The 24943-nt window shown below is 42.0% G+C and overlaps 1 protein-coding gene across 1 annotated transcript; it reads right to left on the minus strand.

Annotated features, from left to right (window-relative positions):
- Positions 1 to 244: 244 nt before the first annotated feature.
- LOC145401114 (uncharacterized) lies at positions 245 to 22966 on the minus strand. The gene is made up of 9 exons (XM_080273485.1): positions 22902 to 22966; positions 19094 to 19244; positions 17197 to 17354; positions 15249 to 15380; positions 9983 to 10126; positions 7699 to 7788; positions 3985 to 4379; positions 1475 to 1734; positions 245 to 377 (listed from the first exon to the last, which is right to left on the minus strand). The coding sequence occupies exons 1-9, from the start codon at positions 22954 to 22956 to the stop codon at positions 245 to 247; spliced, it is 1518 nt and encodes a 505-aa protein (XP_080129611.1). The 5' UTR covers positions 22957 to 22966.
- Between the last annotated feature and the right edge of the window lie 1977 nt (positions 22967 to 24943).

The raw sequence follows: 24943 nt of genomic DNA on the forward strand, positions 1-24943 counted from the left end.
CAGAAACTCACTGGTTGCTTCAGCAAGCCTTTGGTGACAATGCCATGTTCCAAAGCAGAACATTTTTCTGGTACAAGCAGTTCAAGGAAGGATGAACATCCGTCGAAGACAATGACCGTCAACGGCAACAACACCAGAAAACGTCGGAAACGTTCGTCAGGCTATCCTTGCAGATCGCAGAAGAACTATTCAAGATGTTTGTGATGTACCTGGATTGTCATATGGGAGCATGCAATGCGTTTTGTCAGATGTGTTGGGCATGAGACACGTCGCTGCAAAATTTGTCCCAGGACTGCTGAGTAGCGTGCAGAAGGCACATCGCGTTGCAGTTTGCAAGGAGATCAAGAATCCGGTCAAAGATGATGCCACCTTCAACTCTAAGGTCATAACTGGTGATGAATCATGGGTTTATGGTTATGACCCAGAGACAAAGTAGCAGTCATCACAATGGAAGTCTCCCAATTCACCAAGGCCGAAAAATGCGTGTCATGTTCGCAGTAATGTCAACTCGATGTTGATCGTGTTCTTCAATATCCAAGGGATTGATCATAAGGAATTCGTCCCACCCGGTCAATCTGTCAGCAGAAAGTTTTACTGTGATGTTTTGCAACATATGAGGGAGAACATCTGCCGCACACGTCCAGAACAGTGGAAGAACAAGGACTGGGTCCTACATCATGACAATGCCCACACATTAATTGTTGTCCAGCAGTTCCTGGCTTCCACTAACATGGTAGTCATTCGCCACCCACCCTATTCGCCTGACCTTGCCCTCTGCAACTTTTTCCTGTTTCCCAAGCTGAAATTACGACTGAAAGGGCATCAATTTGACTCGATTGAGGAGATCCAGACAGAATCGCAGGAGGTGCTCAAGACCATCACGCTTGAAGCCTTCCAGAGATGCATGGACTCGTGGGAAAAATGCTGGGAGCACTGTATACATGCCCAAGGGAACTACTTCGAAGGCAACAGTGAGAACTAGGAGGTAAGCTAACCTATTTTCCTACAATTTTCAAATTACTGGAGCTTTTGGGAAGCACCTCGTATAGTTGATGTTTTCAACTGGAGGTTAGACAGAACTTTCAATGACCCCTTCACAAGTACAGTAGATATCATTCAAGTTGAACAAAACTGTTTGGACATGGCAAGAAAAAACTAACAAATATAGTACGTCAGCATACTGAATGGTTAAAGCCCTCCTGCATGATTTGGGGAACTGTGCTGTCTCATCACTCCCATGATGATGTGAGAATTCTAGTGTACAGTATCTTTATTAACTCTCCCACTGTTACACATACATTTGGGTATCGGTAGTTTATTTGGGAAAATAAATATTTTTGTTCACTGTGAGAAATCTTAGCAGTCAAAGGGTTCAAATCTGAAAGAAGCCAGTTATCTACATTTGGCCATCAATGAGACCTGCATGAAATAAGTTACCAAGACTACCTGCATGAAATAGGATATCAAGACTTACTTGTTGCGACGAGCATGTGGTGCTGTGGGATTCAAAGGCATTGATGTGGATGGGATGGGCTGACTGAGATTGTGGTTATGCTCTACAGTAAGCTGGAGTGTACTGTTTCCATTAATGTCTCCATTGTTGTTATTGTTGTTGTTGTGGTGGTGGTGGTGGGAAAGGAGTGGTGCAAGGAGAGAGAGAGAGGATCCCTCATTCACATTTCCAGTGGTCAGATCATCTCGGGAGCAGTATGGAGGAGGAGGTGCTCCCACAACCTGTAACAAAATGTATGCCCAACATCTGATAGAAGATCACTGCAGTACTGGTATCATCATCATCCTTCTATCTAAGCTACATATATTTTACATGGAGGGGGGGGGGGTCCAGAAACTAGAAAAACTGATACAAAAAAAAAAAATGAATCATTAAACATTAAGCAGGATGCCACTCATCCCACTGTGGTAACAGCTAAGTGTATGACTGCCAGTGACCCTAAAAGAATGTGTGGCTTTAAATTAAGTTACTAGTGAAACAATTATTATTCTTAATCAAAGAGCCTTAACAATTTGTACACAGAAAAGTTTAATTATACTCCCCACAGTTCTTTATCTTGTTTTACAGCAGTCTGGCACCAGAACTGGGCAAATGGTATGAAAAAGCTGCCAACTGTTGCCATATACTAGCTCAGTGAGAGTGGTAGGAGACTAGCTTTCGGGTCCTCGGCTGTAACCTGAGGGGCCATCAGATGAACAATTTGTTTCGCTTTGTTTCATTTTTGAAGGCTCCAACATGCTTGCCTGCATGCCTTGGTCACCTAATGGTGGCTCTCCATGCTGCTCAATCTCTGGCAGCTTCCCTATTTACTCCTTTATCTCTGAGGCCACACTCAGTGACCTCATCCCGGGTCATTTTTGATCAACCTCTTGCTACTCAATCCCTAACATACAACACTTCTAATTTTCTGCACCCAATTATCATCCTCCATCCTCTCCACATGTCCAAACAAACTCAACTTACCACTCCTCATCACAACACCAATACACTCCATTCCCATCCTACCTCTCAACTCTTCCATTATAAATCGAGCCCCTCCGAGCCTCACACTTAGGGATGCGCTGCACATCCATCTAATCATTGCCATTTCTGTACATCTGAGCCTGCGAATATCCCTTCTTTTACTGCCCAGGTCTCACTGCCATACAGCATTACATTCCAAACACATGCAGCATACAAAGATCCCTTAGTATGGAGGGAGGACCCTCTCAATGTCAGGAGAGGCAACAGTTCCCTGAACTTCTTCCAACCACTTCTCACTCTAGCCACAGAGCTAGCTCCAGCCCCACCTCCAGCACATAACATGTCTCCCAAATAACAAAACTTTTCCACACACTCAAAAGATTCATCAGCAACTTCAATCCTTTCATGCCTGGCAATATCCACATGCTCTCCCCGACACACCGCACATATGAAATCAGCGTTATCTTGCAGTCTGCCTCTAATACCACTACATCTCTTATGCACCCACTTATCACAAACACTGCACAAGATGGAATTACTTCCATGCCCTTGTGGCAAATCACAGATGGCCACTCCCCCTCTTCTTTGACAGTACCGCCCCCAGTCCTAGATACCATCACTTTCGTTTGATCTGCATTTACTCTCAAGCTCTTGGGACCCATACCATCTCTCCATTTCCTAAATCTTTCCTGTGTCTCCCTTTCATTCTCTGCAATCAACATCAAATCATCAGCATACAACATCCCCCACAGGAGTCCATTTCTGATGTAATGTGAAAGAGTTTCAAGTACCATAATAAACAACAAAGGGCTTAAACTGACCCTGCTGCAAACCAACATTCACAGAAAACTCCTCACTCAAAACTCCATTCACCCTTACCTGGGTGCAAGCACCCACATACCCTGCCATAACCACCCTAACCTGCCACTCCTCGATCCCATGCTTTCTCATTGCCCACTTCACCATCTCTCTAAGGACTCTGTCAAAAGCCTTCTCCAAATCATCTAATCTACTTCTCCAAATGAACACTTCTATTCAGAAAAGCAGACGACACTGATTTTCAAAAAACATCTGCACCATATGACCAAATTATTGTGGCACTAAGTTATTATTTGATAATTAAATTGAAAATACATCCAATGCATCTTACAACTACTCATTCCATCCATGCTTCTTACCTAAATTACAACTATACTCTCTGATACTTTATCTTTAAAGTGTTCAGATTTTACACTCAGAATCAATGCTCTATTTCCATCTACCGTAGTCTTGTTTCATTACTGCAGAAACAGGTATCAGTTTAAAAATTTTTCAGTTTCTCTTTATCTTAAGTCCTGCTCAGGATTCTAATCCAAGTTCCTTTAGGTACTGTAATCTAAGGGTTTAACTAACTAGATTTCCTACTAATAAAAAAAATTGCATGCATGTACTGTATACTTTCAAACTGTTAATACTGTACTTTGACAAAAGTAAATGTTTTACAATCTGAAAAATAGCTGCGCCTGTACCTGGTTGTAGGATGGAGGAGGACCCTGTGGTGGGGTGTGAAGCTGAGAGTACTGAGGTGGCTGTGAGTGTGAGGGAGGGCACAAGATAACTCCACTGTATGGTCTCTGATTTTGCCGCTGTTCATGAAGTATCTCTGGTGCTAGAAGATCTGATCGCAGACCGGGTATTCTTCTCGGGTACGAAGAATCTGCCGATCTCAGCTGATACTGGTCTGTGGTTGATGGAGGGGACAGGGATGACCCCAAACCAAACGGACGGAGTGTGGCTGAACGCAGGCGACTCAGGTGATAATGTGCTCCAGAGGGACTGTTGTTATTGTTAGAGCGCCACAAGTGATATCGCACACCCACGATGATGGCTACAGTCACCAAGTTGGCCACTGCCACAATACAGCCTAAGGAATTAACATAATAGTGCCAAAACTAGATCTAAATACTGTACATCATCAAATATAGTACTCAGGCACAATTACTTAACCTATACAAAAGAGGTAAGACAGAATATTATTATACAGTAATGTAAGCATTCAGAGGCGGCAAAAGTACTTATCATCATTCTCCTCATACTTCCCTAATTTCTGACTATAATGCTGCTCCACTGATCTTTAACATGTCCCAAAGTATTTCTCTTCCTTCATAAAAAACCATATATTTGAGCCCCAAGAACATTATCCAATAAGCCATAGTTTTGGAGATACAGAAAATCCCAGTTAATCAACTAACTAGAGGAATACAAGTTCATACTGACCAATTTTCCCAATAAACCAGGTTTTAGTGGAAGGAAAATATGTATTCTAGCCACAATACTCAGGATGTACAGCTTATATACAAAGGTCTGAACACTAGAATACAGTACAGTGTGCATTATTTTTTTCTCTCGCTCTCATTCTGTCCATGGTTTTCCAATAATGCACAATACTGTACTGTGCATTACTTTTATTTCTCTTTCTCTCTCGTCCTCTATCTATGGTTTTACTATGATGACTGGCCAACATGACATCATCATTATTATAAAATTTACAATACAGACACTGGAGCAATTACTAGAAGAGTGACTACATATAACAAACGTGGGATGAAGCCCACACCTTCATCTCACTTTTGTGGTGTATACATGGGAGATATTTTCATACTTCATCTACAGTTTGTTTGTACATTCATGGCTCTTTGACGTGGTCTGCGTGCATTTCAGTAAAATTATAGCCTGAGAAAGAAAATAACAATTCACAGTATTGTAATGATGATCTACATCAAGCCTCTGTTAAATACAGACTATACTCACAGATGAACTATGATTTGTAAATGTCCACTGTGTGCATGAATAATGATACTCAATACACTACATAGTATTATGGTAAGTGGGAGTGCTCACCATCCACTCACTTGATGTAGTGCTGCTTTGGGTGTCTGCCCTATCCTCTCTTCTTTCCTTCCTCTTGTGTCTTTCTTTCCTTCATTCTTTCCTCTTCCTTCTGTCTATGAGTGACTACACTGAGTGACAAGCTAAGTGGTTTCCTGTACACCAGGAAACCATTTACTACACTGGGTGGTAACCATATAACCAAATTATGGCACCTGGTGGTTTAGTGAGTAATGAAGGCGCTCCAATCGGACTGAGCCTGTGTAGGTTTATATCCAAGGGGTGGTTGGAGTTTAATGCTTACGTAATGCCACTCAAGGATGAGTGGGGCTGGTCACTCTCATCTTAAGTGTCAGGACCAACTTGCCTAGTCCCAGGCTCCTATGCTCCTTATGGGGCGACATAGGATTGGATGATGGATGGACCACTAGGAAATGCTGATCCTGTGGGAAAAACAGGAAAAACCTTCATGTGCATTTTGAAAATAATTTCCCAGAAAATCAGTGAATATGCAAACCTGCGAGTAGCAATCCTGCGAATAGCGAGGGTTGACTGTGCTAAAACTTGTGACCTGGAAATTGTATCAAACTTACATAACCATCATCCCCCTGTTGGGCCTCTACTCTTGCATGAAAGGCCACTTAAACACTAATGTAACTGTCAAATAACAGTGCAAGTGCTTAATAAATAGTGCAGTGTGCAATATTATGTGAAGTGATACTTTCTGTTTGTGAAATACTGAAACCTTTGAATTGGAAATTGTGTCAACCTTATGTAACCACAAGCCCTATTCAGGGCTTCTATACAGCTGACAGAGCGAAGATGCCCGCCCAGTGTTTATACTGGCAGTGATCGCTGCTTTTCTTTTACTTTGTACAAGAAAGGCCACTGAAACACCACTGTTATCACCAAATAACAGTGCAAGTGCTCAACAAATAGTGGCGTGCAATATTAAGTGAAGTGACGCTTTTATGTATGTAAAACTTGTGACCTGGAAATCATGCCACCCTTACGTAACCACCAGCCCCTTATGGGCCTCTACACAGCTGACTGAACCGAGATGCCTGCCCAATGTTTATACTGGCTGTGATTGTTGTCTTTCATTTTATTCTGTGCATGAATGACCACTGAAACACCATTGCTATCACCAAGAAACAGTGCAAGGACTTAACAAATAGTGCAGTGTGTGATATTAAGTGAAGTAATACCGTAACATTTTTGTGGAGTGGTTATCCAGGCCCTCCAACTGTCCCCCGTCTTGGGGAGAGGGGGGGGGCCTTGGTGACGACTTGTACCGATACAGGACAAACTTCAGGTGGATGGCAAGGGTTTTTTAGGTAATTTTAGGCTTCGTGGCTGATGACACCCTCCCTATCTCCATTGAACCCATGTTATATCGATCTCTTTATGCGATAATTCATTATGCAACTGGTCTTCACTTGACACAACCCTATGCACTGTAATTTAACCCTGCCACTACAAAATTTTATTATCTTTGGGGAAGGGCTTTGAAGTATAGGGGTTAGACATATGAGTTAGTGAGCACCTACCACTACTAAAGATTTTTCAATAGCTGAATAAAATTCTGGCAGTGGCAAGAAATGTTAATAAAATACTGAAGCTGGAGGGGTAATTCCTCATTCCAATTGCCAGGAGTATAAACAAAGACTCTGGAGAGACACAATTATTTAGCCAAGTTTTCAAAGCACTGTACTCCTATATATTCTGCAAACAGAACCTCTTCTTCAATCTGATGATGTATCTTTAATTTCAAATGATCTGATAATGATGATACAAGAGACTTTTCAAAGTGTATGAAGACAGCTGATGGTTACTACCATCCCTGGGAGGTATTACCAAAGGAAAAAATGTGGCCAAAACACTTATATGCAGAAGACTCAACAACATTTACAAAATTAAAGTTCGTCTTACGCTATTACTCCCTACTGTACACAACATATGGCCAAGAAAAAAACACCTATGCTACTGTACTTACAATGCTGAAGCTACACGAATCCTAATATTGGTGTTAAATGCCATCCAGGTAAAAAAAAAAAAAAAGGGGGGGGGGGCATATGCATGCATGCATGGCCTAAGCATTCAAACATATACTGTAACGAGATAAGACATACTGTAGCATTCATTGCCTCTTCACTGCATGAAGTCTCCCCTATGACTATAAAATAATCTGGAGAAATGGAGAATAAACCAAGAGAATACATGAACTGATTCAAGGGCTTAATCAAATGATTTGAATCAGGCATATTTAATGTTCTTAGCAGTCTTTCACAAATACATATGAGATACTATAAGGGCAGGAAAAGAATGAAATAAAGGATATGCATCTGACTTACCCATGACCAGTGTTGAATCAGGCTGGAGTGTCCTCTGGTGCTCAAGTTTGGGGCGCATTTCAATGTAATACAAGTCTTGATCCAGAAGTGCTGTAAATATCATAGTTTATGTAATACCAGTCAAGTGCAACAGTGAAAGGTACACATCATCACTTATCATCATCATCCAGACCTCCTTTCCTACCCAAGGGCAGGGTGAGGAGTAGAAATGTCCAGACAGCACAAACTTGCCCAATCCAAATAGGCCACACTTCCATTCACTCATCATTCAAGCCCCCGGAATCCTTGCTCTACCGGATATTCCAAAAACATTCACCACATTCTGTAGCTTCACACAAACGTATTCGATTGAGTCAATCCGGAGCCTGCCGTGCTCACAAGGGGTGCCAAAATCCCTGATCATGTACTTCTCCTCACAACCTTCATCCAGCCAGCTCAATCTCGTCAATCCCCTAGCCTCACCGACTTCCAAACCTCTCTTCCTCACACACTCATCTATCATATCCCTCCACCTTCTCCTTGGCCTACCTGGTCTCTTCCCTCTTTCAAATCTGCTCAGATATACTTTTTTCACCACACTATTGTTATCCATTCTCTCCACATGACCATACCATCTCAGTACACTCAGTTAAATTCTTGTGTCCACAGACTTCCTCACTCAACATCTTTCATGAATTACATTATTTCGTATCCTATCCACTGTTTGTACTCCATATACTTTACATTCCTCAGCAGTCCCATCTCCACTGCTCTCAGACTTTTCATTTTCATACCACGCAACAGTCTCACATCCGTATGTTAAAGTTGGCACTGACTAACACTCCATCATGTAAGCCTCGTGCAGCTGCAACACTCAAGCCTCTGTTTCTTATTATGGCCTTCACTGCACCAGCTACTTTCCTTTCTTGTGTCACTCTACTTTCCACTTCTTTTGCATATCTTCCTTTCTTTTCTATCACTGTACCCAGGTACAGTCACTACTTGTTTTACATTGATTCAGTATACAATAATTCACCTCAACGATAATAGAAAAGTTCCACCCCAAAATCCGACTTACGATAAATCCCGCTATAACGATATTGCCATAGGAAAATTTCGTACAAAGAACCAGGCACACACAAGGTGACCGTTGCTCGTCTCAGGCAAGATGGCAGCACCAGCGTGCAAAGCATTGTTTTGGTTCAGTTGCGGTCCCACTACCCCTTCAAAGCCCTGTCTTTTCCACTCGTTCACGTGTGCCCCCCAGCTATCGTCACCTCTCAGCCAAGCATCATGCTACTGTAGGCCTATACATCGTGTAATACCAGGCCAACGTTGCGTAAGTGTGTTTGTTGTGTTGTTGCAATGATTTACTGTACGTGAATAACGCTGCCTGTATTGATGTGGTAGTGTTTGTTTTGGTCTTGGAGACAATTTGGACCGACGTTTCAGTAAGCCAAGAAACCATTTACAATGCTGGGTGGCAACCATATAACCAACCCATACATGCTCCCTATGTGTCAACAAGTGGGTTGGTGGAGGGCTAGTGCCCCTCCCTGTAAAACCAATAACTCAAGGTCAAATGGCCAACTCTTACAGGATTATGGCGTCTGGCAATAGATAAATAGATAGATAGAAAACCAGCGTCAAAATTTTCCATTATTAATAAACAACAAAATGTTCACTTAAAGTTATTCAATAAACTGTTCTGGCTACTTTCCTAGTAGGCCCATGTATCTCTAGTCGCTTGACAACACCCTCTCCATCCTTTATGTTCGTGCCTTTTTTTCTTTTTTTTTATTGTTTGCCATTGATTACGGCTCAACGGCTCTTCTTGATGTATCATCTTTCGCACTGCTATTAATATGTTTATATACATTAAGGCATCGGGCTATAGATAGATATACATGCAAATCTATTACTTATTTTCAACCTGGGCTACAATAAATAATTTGCAAGCTGACTAATTATTTGTTAATTTTCCTCTGGCTAGTAAAAATTCTTCTGAGCTGGTAAAATTTTTTAAGTACTTGCCAGTGGCTGGCAATATAAATTGTAGACTTTCCGGGATGCTGAGTATCCCAAACTGCTGAAAACTTTTACAGCCTGGTGCAGAATTTTGTTAATGTTCATAAGCAATGCGTTTTGAAAGTAAATGTCGACAAGAGTCAGGTGACTGCTGTTGAAAGAAATGAAACTTCACACAACATGAGCAAAGGTATATTATGAGAAGTGTTCCTTTATTCTCATTTACATTTCTAAAGTAAAAAACTGAGGAATAATGGTAGTTCTATAAGGTACTAACCTGGGTGAATGAGCTGGCGGCAGCACAATATGGAAGCTGTGATAGTACAGTTGGGATGGGAGAGGTCTGGCTCAATGCAGCAAAGGTTGCGTGACAAACACCGACCATCACTGCATGCAAGCTTTCCTGCACATGGATCGTGCCCTTAGATGCAGAAGTTTGATTAGAAATGAGTAATGACAGTGTGACTTACTGGTAACTGTTATACAGATGTATAATGACTAAGGAATAATAAATACTTTTCCTACACTGAATAACAAATTACAGTACATCAATTCACAGTCAGCAAGACTTGCTTAGAGTCAATGACGCTGTTTATTTATGCAAGAAGGGAATAATCCCCCGAGCTAGATCTCATTAGATAACATAGCCCGGCTAGGGTGACGGGAGAGCGCTACCCCTCCCAACACAGCAGCCATCCAGGCAGGGCATAAACTCTCAACCTCACAGTCTCGAGCCCAACACCCCACAACTGAGCAACTGCACTCCCCAATATTTATGCAAGAATGGAGAGATGAATAAAGGGAAGAAAAAACTTGCTGCATACATAAGTGCTAGGACCAGTGAGAACACTGAAAAAGAAGCATTTCTTACAAAACATCCTTTTTCCCTGAAATATCACTCAAGTAACATCCATTATCAATCCATTATCAATTTCCCCTGGGACACCAAAATGGTGCACTGCATAATTCATTGGACCTGCATCAACTACTCCATTTAAGTCATTCTTTACAAGTAACTAAAATACTATAACTGGTATACCTACAATTACCAACTCATTCCAACAACCTGTCCATATCTAAACTTCCAATTTCACAAGGTAAATGTTCAACTGCTGAGCCATTTTCACCATCTCAAATTTAAACCTGGTATACATGCACCTAGAAATGACATTATATATAAATATATCTACCAATCTATCTACTGTATCTATCTATCTATTGCCAGACGCCTCAATCCAGTTCAGGGTGGCCAAAAACAAATCGCCTCCACGTCGTCCTGTCCCCTGCCATTTCACTGCCCTGCTCCCAACTCACACCCCCCTCTCTCATATACCTCGACTCCACCCCATCCCTCCATCTCATCCTCGGCCTCCCCCTCCCTCTTCCCCCCTCCATCTCACTCACATACACTCTCTTCGTCAGTCTTTCACCCTCCATCCTCTCCACATGGCCAAATCACCTCAGTGTGTTCCTCATAACGCTTCCCATCACATCCACATCCACACCACAACCCTCCTTTAAATCCTCATTCATCAGCCTGTCTCTCCATGTGACTCCACAGGCTCCTCTTAAATAACTAATTTCCACTGCTCTCACTCTTGACTTGTGTCCTTCCAACAACGTCCAAGCTTCACTTCCATACGTTAAAGTTGGTATCACAATACTGTCATGTAGTAACTTTTTCACTTCCATGCTCACTTCCCTGTTTCCTATCACTGATTTCAAGGAACCAACAACCTTTCTTCCCTGCTGTACCCTTTCAAGCACTTCACCCTCCAAACCTCCATCCTTACTCATCACACTACCCAAGTACTTAAACATACTCACATTTTCCAATTCCTCACCATCCAACCTCACTGTACATTCACTGACTTCACCTCTCTCAAAGACCATCACTTTACTCTTCCCTACATTCACCTTTAGAATCCGTTTCTTACACACTCTCCCAAACTCATCCACCAAGCCTTGCAGCTCTCTTTCATCTTCACTCAACAACACAGTATCATCTGCAAACAACAGTACAGGGAGTTTCCAAACACTACCCTCTCTCACCAGAGCCACTCCAACATCCACTACCCTACCTTGTACCTCTTTTATTACCCCATCCATGTACAGATTGAACAACCACGGAGACATGACACATCCCTGTTTCAACCCAACCTTCAAAGAGAAAAATTCACTTAGTTCAACATCCACACGCACTGCAGCCTTAGCACCTTCATACATACTCTTCACAGCATTCAACAACTTCCCATCTACTCCATATATTCTTAATACTTTCCACAATCCTTGTCTATCCACCCTGTCATATGCTTTCTCCAAACCCATGAAAGCCGCATACAACTTCTTTCCCTTCTCTAGAAACTTTTCCACTAAAGATCTAAGAATGAATATCTGATCTACACAACCTCTTCCCTTCCTAAAGCCTCCCTGTTCTTCTCCAACTAATTCCTCTGTTCTTTCTTTAACTCTGTCAATAAGTATCCTACCATACACTTTTCCTATTATACTAAGAAGACAAATGCCCCTATAATTACCACACACTTCTTTTTCCCCTTTTCCTTTGTACAAGGGAATAATTATACTTGACTTCCAATCCTCCGGGATTCTACCTTCCTCCCAGGCCAATCTGCACATCTTCCACATCCATTCTACTACTCTCTCTCCCCCATGCTTCAGCATTACACCACACACTCCATCAATTCCTGGGGCTTTCCCCGATTTAACTTTCTTCATTGCTTCCACAACTTCTATCCTACTGATTTCTTCCTGTCTTCTCACCTCCCTCTTTCTCCCAGCCGTTCCCCAGCCACTTATACTCGCATTACTTCCATCCTGTATATTCAACAATTCTTTAAAGTGTTCTCTCCATCTGCTCACTTTTTCTCCCTTCTCCACTAGTAATCTACCATTTCTATCTTTCACTCCTCTGCCAACCTCACTTCCACCCTGTCTTACTCTCTTCACCTCTTTCCAGAACATTTTCTTACAGTCCCTCCACTTTACACTCAAATTCCTTCCAAATTCCTCATCCACTCTCTTCTTACTCTCTCTTACTAATCTTTTCACCTCTCTCTTTCTTTCCACATATAACTCCCTCTTCTGCCTCTCAACTTCTTCCACGCCCCTATTTCTCATCCATTCACTGTATGCTTTCTTCTTTTGTGTCACAACCTGTCTCACCTCTTCAGTCCACCACGCTGTCCCTTGCACCCCCCTCCGTCTTCTCTTCCTCCCACACACCACATCACATGCTGCACATATTTCTTCTGTAAATATCCTGCACACACCTTCCACGTCCCCCATCTGCTCTAATTCATATTTGCCCAATCGTTCCTCCACTTCTCTCTTATACTCTGCCTTTTTCTCATCCTCTTGTAACCTTTCCACTCCCCTTGCCACTGCTCCTTCCTCTCGTCTTTCCCTTCTTCTATTTCTCCATCTTACTTGGATCTTAATTCTGGCCACCACCAAGTAGTGGTCAGAAAGTCCACTTCCCCAACCTCTATAAGCTCTTGCATCCATTACACATCTTTGCATCCTTTCATCCACACACACATAAGCAATCATTGCCTTCCTTTCATTCAGTTCACCACCCACCCTTCTCATCACTTGCCATGTATACCTGTGGATCATTTTATGCCTGAAGAAGGTACTGGCTATTACCAACCCCCTCCCAGCACAAATGTCCACTAACACACTGCTATTCTCATCTATCTCAGCAGGCACACCCCACTCACCAACTATTCCATCCACCTTCACATTCCCTACTTTACCATTCATATCACCGATCAAAAACACTCTCTCATTCCTTCCAAACTTTTCCATGCACACTTCCACATTTGTCCAGAACTCTTCTCTCACTCTGCTAACATGATCTTGCGTTGGTGCACACACACACACAATCGCCCACATTTGTATTCCAACTTTCAACCTTACCCACACAATCCTTGACCCAAGTGATCCATACTGTCTTATGCTCTTCTTCCATCTTTTACTCACAACTATACATACTCCTTCTTTCACCCTCTCATTCTCACCTACTCCTGCACATATACCCCATCCATACTCCCATTCTCTCACACTTTCTCCTCTCCATTTTGTTTCAGTTATTCCACATACATCCACTTTCGCACCCTCAAGCACCTGGACAATCTCTTTCTCTTTCACCTCATCATTCGCACCTCTTACATTCCATGTTCCCATTACCATGTCTTCTGTCCGGTCCTGGGTCGTCATCGTTTGGTCAGTACTTGTCCGAGGCTTCTTGTTTGTCTTTTTAGTTATTTGTTTTCCGGGGAGGGGCACTAACCCTCCGCCAACCCATTTAGTTGCCTTTTACGACAAGCAGGGATACTGGGAGAGTATTCTTGAAAAAAAAAAAAACTCATTCCTCTCTTTCATTCATTATACATCAAACAACCCACTTCCTCTTTACTTAACTGGCCTCCCCCCAGCTCACACCTCCCTCTCTTGTATACCTCAAAATCTGATATTTCTATTCCTTTTCCTCCCTCCCTCACTCTCTCTCTCTCTCTCTCTCTTTGTAATCTGTTTAAAGGTAACAGAATGCTTGATCGTGTCCCCCCTTAATTTTGGTCGTCTCTTACCTCCAGAGATACCTGCTACGAGGTGGGTATCAAAAATATGAGATGTGCAATAAGACTCGTTATACTGTAAGAGTCTGAGCTTAAACTTTCAAATTTACATACCTGTGACTTAGTTCCTGCCTGTGACTGATTATTAAATGAATAGTTACCAAGATTGTAGCCAGACATCACTCCTATGGTGATAAAGCGAAACTTCACTATATCAGACACAGGTTTTATTGCTCCTAAAACCTATCAAATTTATCTCTTACACTACTCAGTTCAATACAGTCCTTGTACAACTAAAAAATGTGTAGAGTAACCAATCCATAACTATCAATTTTGATTTTGAAAATTCATAATGTTTATTTAAAAAACATAAACATTTTCCTTCTAAACTATTTATTGTACAGGTATTTTGTTTAGCACTGTATTGTTATGGTACAGTATGGATACTTTATGGTGTCTCTGACTCATGCTGCACCAGACTTTTTTCCAGACATTGGACTGTGATCCAACATAATCAAAGCAATTCTAATGTAACGAAAGCTCACTCAGAAAACTTTAGCTTTTATATGAGTGGAAATTCCATCAGTTAATCAAATATAGTGAAGTTCTACTTCACTTCCCACAGTTGATAGTACCTAGCCACCTACTGAACAAATTAGGCACTTTATCCACTTTTTTGGGGGGAAGAAGGAACCAAAGGCCAGCGGCCTGCAAGAGTCTTCCATCCAAGAAAAAACAAAAATAAGATAGCACAGAGCCAAATTCAAGATCCGTTCATTCTGAGATGCCTGAACATACTGCATTTGAAAGACTGGAGGTCATAGGCACTTTATTCCAAAACAGCATACGTCAGTAACTGTTAAAAAACATTGCACTAATACAGGTACTCAATTCCTTTTCCAACAATAATGGACAATGGTAAGAAAGACTATTATATAAACTTACCACAGTGCTCTGGAGCCTCATCAGAGCCATCATGGGGACAGTCCATGTGGCCATCACACTTGTAGCGGTTGGAGATACACTGACCACTGTTGCACCTGAAGTAGTTACCGGAGCAATGTGATGCTCTACCACCTGCAATATAAACACAACAAAACTATAAGCCCTATTAACAATACTGTACAGCATTTCAAGTTAATGCTCACTATCTCATTCTTTACTACAAAGAAGAGAATCATTATATATGTCTGCAACTGTACAAAATGGTAGCAAGATCCGATGGAATGAGTGAAAACTTTGGCAGAATGACTAAAAGGGTATCAACTGTAGTAGTGTGCTGAATGACAAAAAAAAAAAAAAAGTGTACAGTATAATGAATGATGATTTGTGATACAACGAAGCAGGGCAGAGTTGGCAGCACAGAGCTCTACTGGTCATCATCATGTGACTGTGCCGCCAGCAGTTATCGTAACCACAAATCAAGCTCGTCAGCAGAGAAGTGCGGGTTCAGCCTCATATTTTACCAACATCCGTGGTATTGGTACCAATCTGAATTTTTCTCACTTCTTGGGGAAAGCCCCAGGAATTGATGGAGTGTGTGGTGAAACGCTGAAGCATGGGGGAGAGATAGTAGTAGAATGGATGTGGAAGATGTGCAGATTGGCCTGGGAGGAAGGTAGAGTCCCGGAGGATTGGAAGTCAGGTATAATTATTCCCTTGTACAAAGGAAAAGGGGAATAAGAAGTGTGTGGTAATCATAGGGGCATTTATCTTCTTAGTATAATAGGAAAAGTGTATGGTAGGATACTTATTAACAAGAGTTAGAGAAAGAACAGAGGAATTAGTTGGAGAAGAACAGGGAGGCTTTAGGAAGGGAAGAGGTTGTGTAGATCAGAAATTCATTCTTAGATCTTTAGTGGAAAAGTTTCTAGAGAAGGGAAAGAAGTTGTATGCGGCTTTCATGGATCTGAAGAAAGCATATGACAGGGTGGATAGGCCACCAGCCATAGATATCATCACATTTTTTTTTTTTTCTGCAATTATGCTCTAACCCTTGTAACTCAGTCTCTCCATTTCCTAAATCTTTAATCTCCCTCCCTTTCATTCTCTGCAATCAACACCAAGTCATCAGCACACATTATCTCCCAAGGGCGTCCATTTCTGAAGTCATGCATGAGGGCTTGAACCACCATGACTTATAAACCAATATACTCTTACTCTCTTTTAACACCTTCACAACACAGATGTATATTACTTTCTAATCTTGCCACACTCAGATGATTGTATTCAAATTTGGGAAGATCTCTAATGGTGAAAATTTTAATGAAAGCAATACTGTATATACCACAATGACAACCTCTTCCACCTGAAAAATATCTCCCAACTAAATCATATTTATGGCAATAACTGGAATAAAGCAAACGAGATGTCATCAAACTTAATAAGTCATCAACCTTCCTTTGATGACGTATGCTTCACTTTACTTTTGCTACCTTTACACAATTTTGTTCTATTCATGCGTGACTACAAACTGAATTAGTTTGATATACTATAGTACGGTATATGGTAGTTCTATCAGTACTTACCCTTCACAACTACTGCAGAAACCCTTCTTTTAGCTAAGCACAAAATGCTGGTACTATAAAGAATTTCAAAAGTAATTATAGCTGCCACTGTATTGTTACCTTTACAAAATTTTAATCGCTATGTGGAAATTCCCCCTAATCATGCTGTTACAAACAACCTCCATTAAATTACTGTACTCCAATATAAAAGGTCTCCCAAAAGCTATATTAAATCATCAGGTGATGGTATGCATAAATGAAAGAATATGTCACCAGTTGTAACAACTTAAGATGTACACTCACAAGGAAAGATTATAATTTCAAACACAAATACAGTAAACTAAAAAAGATTTTCAATCAGCTCCTTTGGGTTATGGCACACTCACGAGGAAAGACGACAATCTCCACGCTGTCCTTTGATTTGACCATCCCGTCAGCAATGTCTGCAGCCTGGCAGGTGTACAGGCCCCCATCTGTCTCCTCTAGGTGGGATATGGTCAATGTGGATCCACCTGAAGTGTATTCCTCCTTCACACTATCCTGCCTAAAAATTGAAATGGCAATGTACTATCATATCAAAAGCACTGACTTTATTAACGTGCAATGGAGAGCAAATAAGACTAGAGTGCGCAGTGTTAAGAAAATGGATTTCTGAGTGCAAAGACTTAAGTGCAGAGTGCAACACTGATTTCATTACGGTACAATGGAGCACAAGTAAGACTACAGTAGAGTGGGCTGTGTTAAGAAAATGAAATTCTGAATGCAAATGGCTAAGTTCAGTGCAAGACTTCATGTACACTGTACTGCAGGTACTTCAGGTACTCCTTTTTGCTGTCAGAGTCTGAGAGGAGGCGGGTTATTCATCGAGATGGCCAAGGACTTGTTGTAAGCCCCCAGAATGTTTCATTTGGAATGTATTTTCCATACTTACCTCTAAAACCTCATTTCACTTTTTATGTCCCTTATTGGTATGAATAGGATCTTAGGTGCTATGCATGTCCAGCAGGGAGGTGTTTTTCTGAGTTAGGCTAGGTCAGGGTCCATAAGTACCAGTCCAGGAACCAGGGACTTGTTGTATGTACCCAGAATGTTTAATATTGTATATACTCACCTCTAGAACCTCATTCTTGGTTTCTTTGCATTTATTTCACTCTTTTGTGTCCCTTATTGGTGTGAATAGGGCCTTACATACGTGCTATGCATGTCCAGTAGGGAATTATGTAGGTGTTTTTCTGAGTCAGGCTAGGTTAGGGTCCATAAGTACAAGTCCAGGAGGCTGGGGCCCACTATCAGGACGGGACCACTTTCTGGACATGCCTTTGGTTCTATTACGTCAGATAGAGGAGGGATTACTGAATATCTGCAAAAAATCAAGCTTAGCAAACTGTAGCCGGTATCCCAAAATGATAATGTTCACCCCAACTATGGCTAAAACACATTAACCTAAGTCTAAAAACAGTTCATAAATCAACCTAAACACACAGTTTTAGTATGCAATATCAAAATCGGTAAATAAAATCAAAATCCATCAATAAACCAGGGTTTGGCCATCGTTAGGCAGGGTGTGGTGGTATTTCTAACCCCATCGTGAAGCCAGGGCATCACATCTACGGGTATCATACATCGAGTTATACCTGTATATATAGCTAACTTTCACATTCATCAGACTGGGTTTTCCCCACACTTTTTTTTTTAATGTGTCCGACTCTGGACATAAGCTTCACAGCCTGCTCCCAAGGCCCAGTAGTCCTCCTACGTACCATACACCTCCAAGTCACGCTAACACCCGCTGTCCATACTGAATGCATGCTAGGGCTGTCTCATACAGGACTGATGCATTGGTGTTAGCGGGGGTATTTTTGTGACGTCGGAAGGTCTTTTGGTAGATCAGTAAAGTCTGATTTTCATGAAATTCAAATCCTTAAACTGTTCCCTGGCCCAGTGGGGATTTGGACCTAGGTCCGGTAGGACTGCAGGTGATCCAGTTTGATGCTTTACTGTACATTACAACAGAACTGGCTTACAATTCCTTTAAGGAACCACAAGCAGTCAGGGGTATGTTTCATACTAATCACAACTTCTATACAACAGCTACATTATATTAGGGGACTCTGGTAAATCAGCCTTCTACACCATCATGAAGTTACTTTAACTGCAAATTTTTCTGCATACAGTGTTCTGTGGAAACAACATAGAAGCATTAAAAAATGGTAGCTAATAACGAGAACTTACTGTAAACCGTTCAAGTCAAGTACGGTAACAAATTATTTCTGATGAACTTACTTATTAATGGGCAGAATCCACATATATTTAACTCTGGGATCATCTTCTTTCCTGTTGTAAGCTGTGCAGGTCAGAATCAGTGAATCCCCAACGAATTTCTGAGAGTTCTGGTCAGATGATTCTAATCTCACTTCCAAACCAAATGAACACTCTGGAAAAAAGGAAAACAATCCAGTACATTATAGAAGAATTCCATGATGTATAGTAAGTTTTCATCAGATATCTGAAATACGTTCCTAAATATCACTACTTTTTTAAGACAACCAGTACTGTACTGTACTGTACTGTAAATCAAGGCCTGCCAAAGTAGCTTTATGGGTAACAGCACCTTCTATGGTGCTTGTTTTATGTTTACCGGTATACTGATAAAACATACCATGACAAACCAAGATGTGTTCCATTTAAAAACAAGTACGTGGCCACGACTCATGAAACTCATCTCATGGTGGCATAGCTAGCATTTCACCTGGGTTGCATTCTTCAGGAAGATTTGAATTAAACTTCAATTCATATTTTGAGTACAACAGATCTGGAGAAGGCCTATTTTGCCAGGAGTTCCAGTGGGTGACAAAATTATGCTTTTACTTATGGGTATATGATTGTTATACAGAAAACACGATAATTTTTTTGGTTTGATACTATCTATCTATCTATTGCCAGACGCCATAATCCCTTATGGGGTGGCCATTTGACTTTGGTTTGATACGATAATCAAAATATCAAAAGTTAACATCTACTTGTCTGAAAGGGAAAAGGCAAGGGGAATCTCATCAGCCTGCCAAAATTGGCTAGTCTCATTTTCTAAATATAAGTCGTGCTCATATAACCTGCTGTAATTTGGATGGGTCTTGTTACTGCCAGAAAACTTTAAAATTACCCCAGATGGGGTAATGAACCCCTAAATGCTGACCCCTGCATTGGAGGATCCAGAGGGAGACTGATGCAACTATGAAATGTTCGTACCTCTCAAAAAACATTTTACTCGGCCTGGAAGTAAAATCTATAATAACTGCTGGGGAGCCTACAAAACCTTAAACAAGGAAGGAAAGCAACATAAAAAAACAATACATTTATATATAAATAAAAAAAATTGTGGATCCCCAGGACATTCAAGTCCATACTCAGACATCTGAATGGTTGTAAAGGGACACAGAGAAGTGGGTAAAGCATCCTGGCATTCAGGGGTGGTAACTGAGATAGTACCTTGCTAGGCATCTCATTATAAACAGAAACCAGGCCACAGAAATCTACGCCTTCCTTGTCCAAGCTGCCAAACTACAGGTATATTCCCTGTAGTCCAGTACACATGTTTGGGAAGCCAGGGCTCCTCCCATCCCAGGACATGACAAGATGGATGAAGACGCAAAAACTGCACCTTCTTAAGGTAAGTGGGTTTCACAACTGAGTTAGGTCCTAGCTGGTAAACACATGACAGATGCAGAGCGGCTTTCAAGGCTACATTATGTGTGGTCAGGATGGTTCTGTCAATATGAGTGTCAAGCTACCCTCCCTCTCCCACATTTCTTGGCCTCCATCTGAAAGGTCCCCACCTCACCTGGGCCCCTCACATAAACAACCTTCAATTAGCATGCCTTAGATACCTGGACATCAAGAGATGCAATGCAGGGGCTCGTTGGGGTACTAATCGAACTACCCTCCTTCACCTGTTTCTGGCATTCATCCCGAGCATGCTCTCTTAATATGTCAGTTATGGTTCCTCCCGTTATTGGTCAGCTTCCCAGACCCACCTCAAGAGGTTGGATGCTGTCCATAACACAGCACTTTGCATTGTTCTTGGTGCCTCCAGGTCCACCCCTGTTGTTTCCCCTCATGCAGAGTCAGTGGTGATGCCCCTTTCCATCTAATGCTTGGAACATTGGCTGCTCCCTTGCATTTCTGCCCTCCCCTCCAACCACCCAGTCTCCACCTTCTACTGTCTTCCCATGATCCTTTGCCAGTCCCCATATTGGCCACAAGTTCAGCTCCCCTTCGTTATCAGCACCATCCATGCTGCCACACCGTGTCTTGATCTTTCCCAGCCCATTCCAGTGGTCTCTCTTTGCCCTGTCCCACCTTGGATGCATCTGTTTTGGTTAATCTCTCCCTATCTCCCAAAGCCATTCCTGAAGTCAGCACAGCAGTTCTATATTAGCGGGGACTACTCTTTTATGAGGATTCCTTTAGATTTACGTGGATTGATCTCATTCCCCCTCAGTAACCTGTCTCTGCAGTCTACTTCAAGGATCATTCCCTCTCTCAAACTTGGTCTTTCACCACGCAGCATGACATCCTGACTGTGGAAATTCCTAGCCATCCTCCACGCCCTAGAGTTTGTATGGACCTTCTTCCTATCCCAGCCAGTAGTTTTATATACTCACAGTCCTCACTTAACCCTCCTCCTCTAAGATCGCCCAGTGACTCACGCCAAGCTAGTCCATGCCAATTTTGCACATCTTTATCTCTTTGCCTCTCCCTCCATATGCATTTATCCTTCACACATTGGCACCTATGGTAAAAAAAAAATTGCTGATGCAGCAGTGAGGCAGACATTAACCTCCAGCATGTTATTCTCAGTGGCTGGCAATATGGCTGCATTCCCGGGCCATGTATGCAGTGCCTGCATCTCACACTGGAATGCAAACCTTGTGACAGACCTTGCCATCCACCTGATGCATTTTTGCCCTGATTCCTCTGCACACCCTTGGGCTCACCACCCCCGCTGGAAAGTTGATGTTCACATCGCCAGGTTGCAGCTGGGCCATCAAGCCTCGCAAGTCACCTGTACCATTCAGGTATGATAGAGGACCCTTGGTGCCAATGGTATACCTGGGTTGAAGAGACCACAGAACATTTCATATCATGGTGCCTGAGATTCCACTCCATCAGCACACTTATGGACAATCATTAAAGAGACAGAGGACCACCTTATTATGCAGTTTTCTTGTTATTGCTTTACCTCAGCTCTCCATGGGATTCTTTGAGCATTTTCTGATTGTGTTGTCAAGTTTTGATCTTTATTATCTCTTTTTCAAATGGTGAGCGGTGTTTTAAAAGCAGTGTTTGTTTAAAAACTCTAACGGCACCAAAGACAAACAGACCTCATTTCATCCTGAGCGAAGATAGATCAACACCATCTCAGAATGCCATTTTTGAACAAAATTATCCTTATCAGTCCCTACGTGTCAGGTGGGGTTGGTGGAGGATTAGTGCCCCTCCCTGTAAAACAATTAACTCTAAGCCCTTGGCCACCCTGTTTGGGATACATGGCATCTGGCAGTGAATGAATTAATGAAAAATGTCACTGTGGGTATGTTATACCCCGCTACACCAACGGAGGGTTAATGATTTATCCGAACCTAACCTAACCAAACCAAGCCTAATCCAACCTAACCTCACTTGCGTGCGGCAGCCAGCTTTCAAACTTAAAAAATGCATGTTAGGAACGTTAAATATGGCTGGCTACTGGCAGACGTCGGTGTAAGATTTACACGTTCGGTGTAAGATTTACACGTTCTAATTCCTCAATTATAGCTTTCAGAGGTAAGTTTCTAAAAATGTCCACTAGCTGTGGTACTCCAGGAATAATAACAAGTAAACGTGAAATACTTATTTCAATGGAAAATGTGGAAAAGCCGTCCCCGTTTGGTAAATAATTAATCTTTTTCCTTGTCTCTCTCAATCCAGTGAAATAAGGTAGAAAGATGTTCTCTCTGTTATTACAGGGTAGACATCTCACTTTGTGCACAACCATTGATTACCACATCTTACTCCATCATTCATATCCCGAGCAACAAATAAGATTACTTACCAATGAACCAGAAGCCCGTAAAATATAAAAAAATGGTTGATATAGTGGGAGCCATTTTATTATTGTTGTTGTTTACATCCCAATGGCACACCACAAAGACTATTGTGATTAAAAAATGTTATGCAGCTAATAACATACGATATCACTATACGAGGATGATAGTTGCCATTATGCAAAAGGAAAATGCTACTTAATTTTGATATCTTCTACAATGCATGGTTTTGTATTAAACGGTAGTTCCTCATATGATAGGCGGGAAATTTGAAACATCCATGCTTAAGAGGCTGTCATCACTCTTCGCACCGGGATGTAGATCCTGAGAGAAGCATGTCTATCAAGTTCAAGGACAGATGATGTATGTTATTAATTTTATTAAGAAGGGAGACAAGTACAGAGAACTTCTCGGCTGAGGAAAGCACTTACAAAATGTAGGAAACCAGGTCAGATCAGATCAAATCAGATGCTGATTTGGAACTTAGTCTTGCAACTGTTCTCCAGTTGGCGCTGAAATTGGCTTTTGCCTCAGATTTACTGTTGTGCCTGCTGCGTGTACCGTGGACTGGATAAGGCGCTGGAAGTTTTAGTTGTTAGCACTGGTGACCAGGGGCGACGTGCACAGACTTTCATGGGAGTATATTAAATGGCACATTATCCATGTTGACAGCTATAACAGATTAACCTTTTAACGCGTATTATGAATACTTACTGTACTTTGTACCGGCTTAATTCTGTTCCCTTTTATTCCGAAATGAAAACAGTTGTACAAATAAACACACTCTCTGAGTCTGACCAATATATGTGATTGCTGTGCTAACGGTTAGTACGAACATTAACTTATAGGTATGAAACTTAAATGTAGTGGAAAAACGATTAAGAAATGTGAGCGGAGTAAGTAGAGTGGACTGGGGAAATTATGTTATTAATGAAAAGGGGTAGTGGTGGGTGGGGGAGCTCACCATCCACTCACTCGATGTAGTGTTGCCGTCGGGTGTCTGCCCTTTCCTCTCCTCCATCCTTCTTTCCTTCCATCCTCTTCTGTCTTTCCTTCTGCCTAAGGGTGACTTTACACTCACTCTTCTGTCTTTCTTTCCTCTTCTTTCTGCCCGTGGGTGACTCTACACTGATTGACAAGCCAAATGGTTTCCTGTACACCAGGAAACCATTTACTGCCCTGGGTGATAACCATATAACCAAGTTTTGACATCTGGTGGTTTAGTGGGTAATTATTGCGCTCCAATCGGATTAAGCCGGTGAAGGTTTATATCCAAGGGATGGTTGAGGTTGATTGCTCATGTAATGCCCCTCAGAAATGAGCGAGGCTGGTCACTCTCATCTTAAATGTCGGGACCAACTTCCTAGCCCCGGGCTCCTACGCTCCTCATGGGGCAATGTAAGATTGGCTGATGGATGGATGAAAAGGGGTGGAGTAAGGAAGTCTCTTGATATCATGGTATGTAGAAAAGAATGTATTTAGATGATTACCGTAGGCCATACGGCTTCTGTGGGCGAGACTGAAGGTGGGAGTCGTGATCAGTCAAAAAGAAACTGAATGATGAGTGAGTGAGAAAGTGAGGTGCGTAAGCTGATGAGGTTAGAGAACAGACGGGGATCGAGTTGGAGGCATGTATATACAGAGTAACTCATGACAAGGGTTTGGCATCCTTCCCTAATCCCCCCCCCCTCCTTTTTCTTTTACCACGATAGTCAATGGTTTTTTTTTTTTTTTTTTTTTTTTTCCCGTGAAGCGCACTACGAAAAATAGTGTGTAGATGATTAAGCTTGTTCGGTGGGACCAATGATCCCCAAGTACTGCAAACGGCCAGATCTCTTCAATCCAGTACTGGCTCAGTGCAGTGCTATGGAGAAGGCTTGATGATTCTCTCACTCCGGTTTGGCTCAACTCGAACCACAGACATTTACCTGATACGATGTACCAAGGGAGTTGGCCAGATGCGACTCCGTGCATTCCCCAACTGAACTGGCCCGACCAAGTTCAGCTTCGAAGAAGCCACGATGTCTCCCTCCCCCAGCTGAACTGGCTC

Source organism: Coenobita brevimanus, chromosome 54 (genome assembly GCF_032717465.1).
Source record: "Coenobita brevimanus isolate Jiangsu-jjx chromosome 54, ASM3271746v2, whole genome shotgun sequence".
NCBI lineage: Eukaryota > Metazoa > Arthropoda > Malacostraca > Decapoda > Coenobitidae > Coenobita > Coenobita brevimanus.

Coding starts and splice junctions, on each gene's coding strand:
- LOC145401114 (XM_080273485.1), bottom strand. CDS start 22,956: ATGGCTCCCACTATATCAACCATTTTTTTATATTTTACGGGCTTCTGG. Junction 19,245..22,901: donor TACGGGCTTCTGGTTCATTG/GTAAGTAATCTT, acceptor CCTTTTTTCCAG/AGTGTTCATTTGGTTTGGAA. Junction 4,380..7,698: donor TGATTCAACACTGGTCATGG/GTAAGTCAGATG, acceptor TTAATTCCTTAG/GCTGTATTGTGGCAGTGGCC.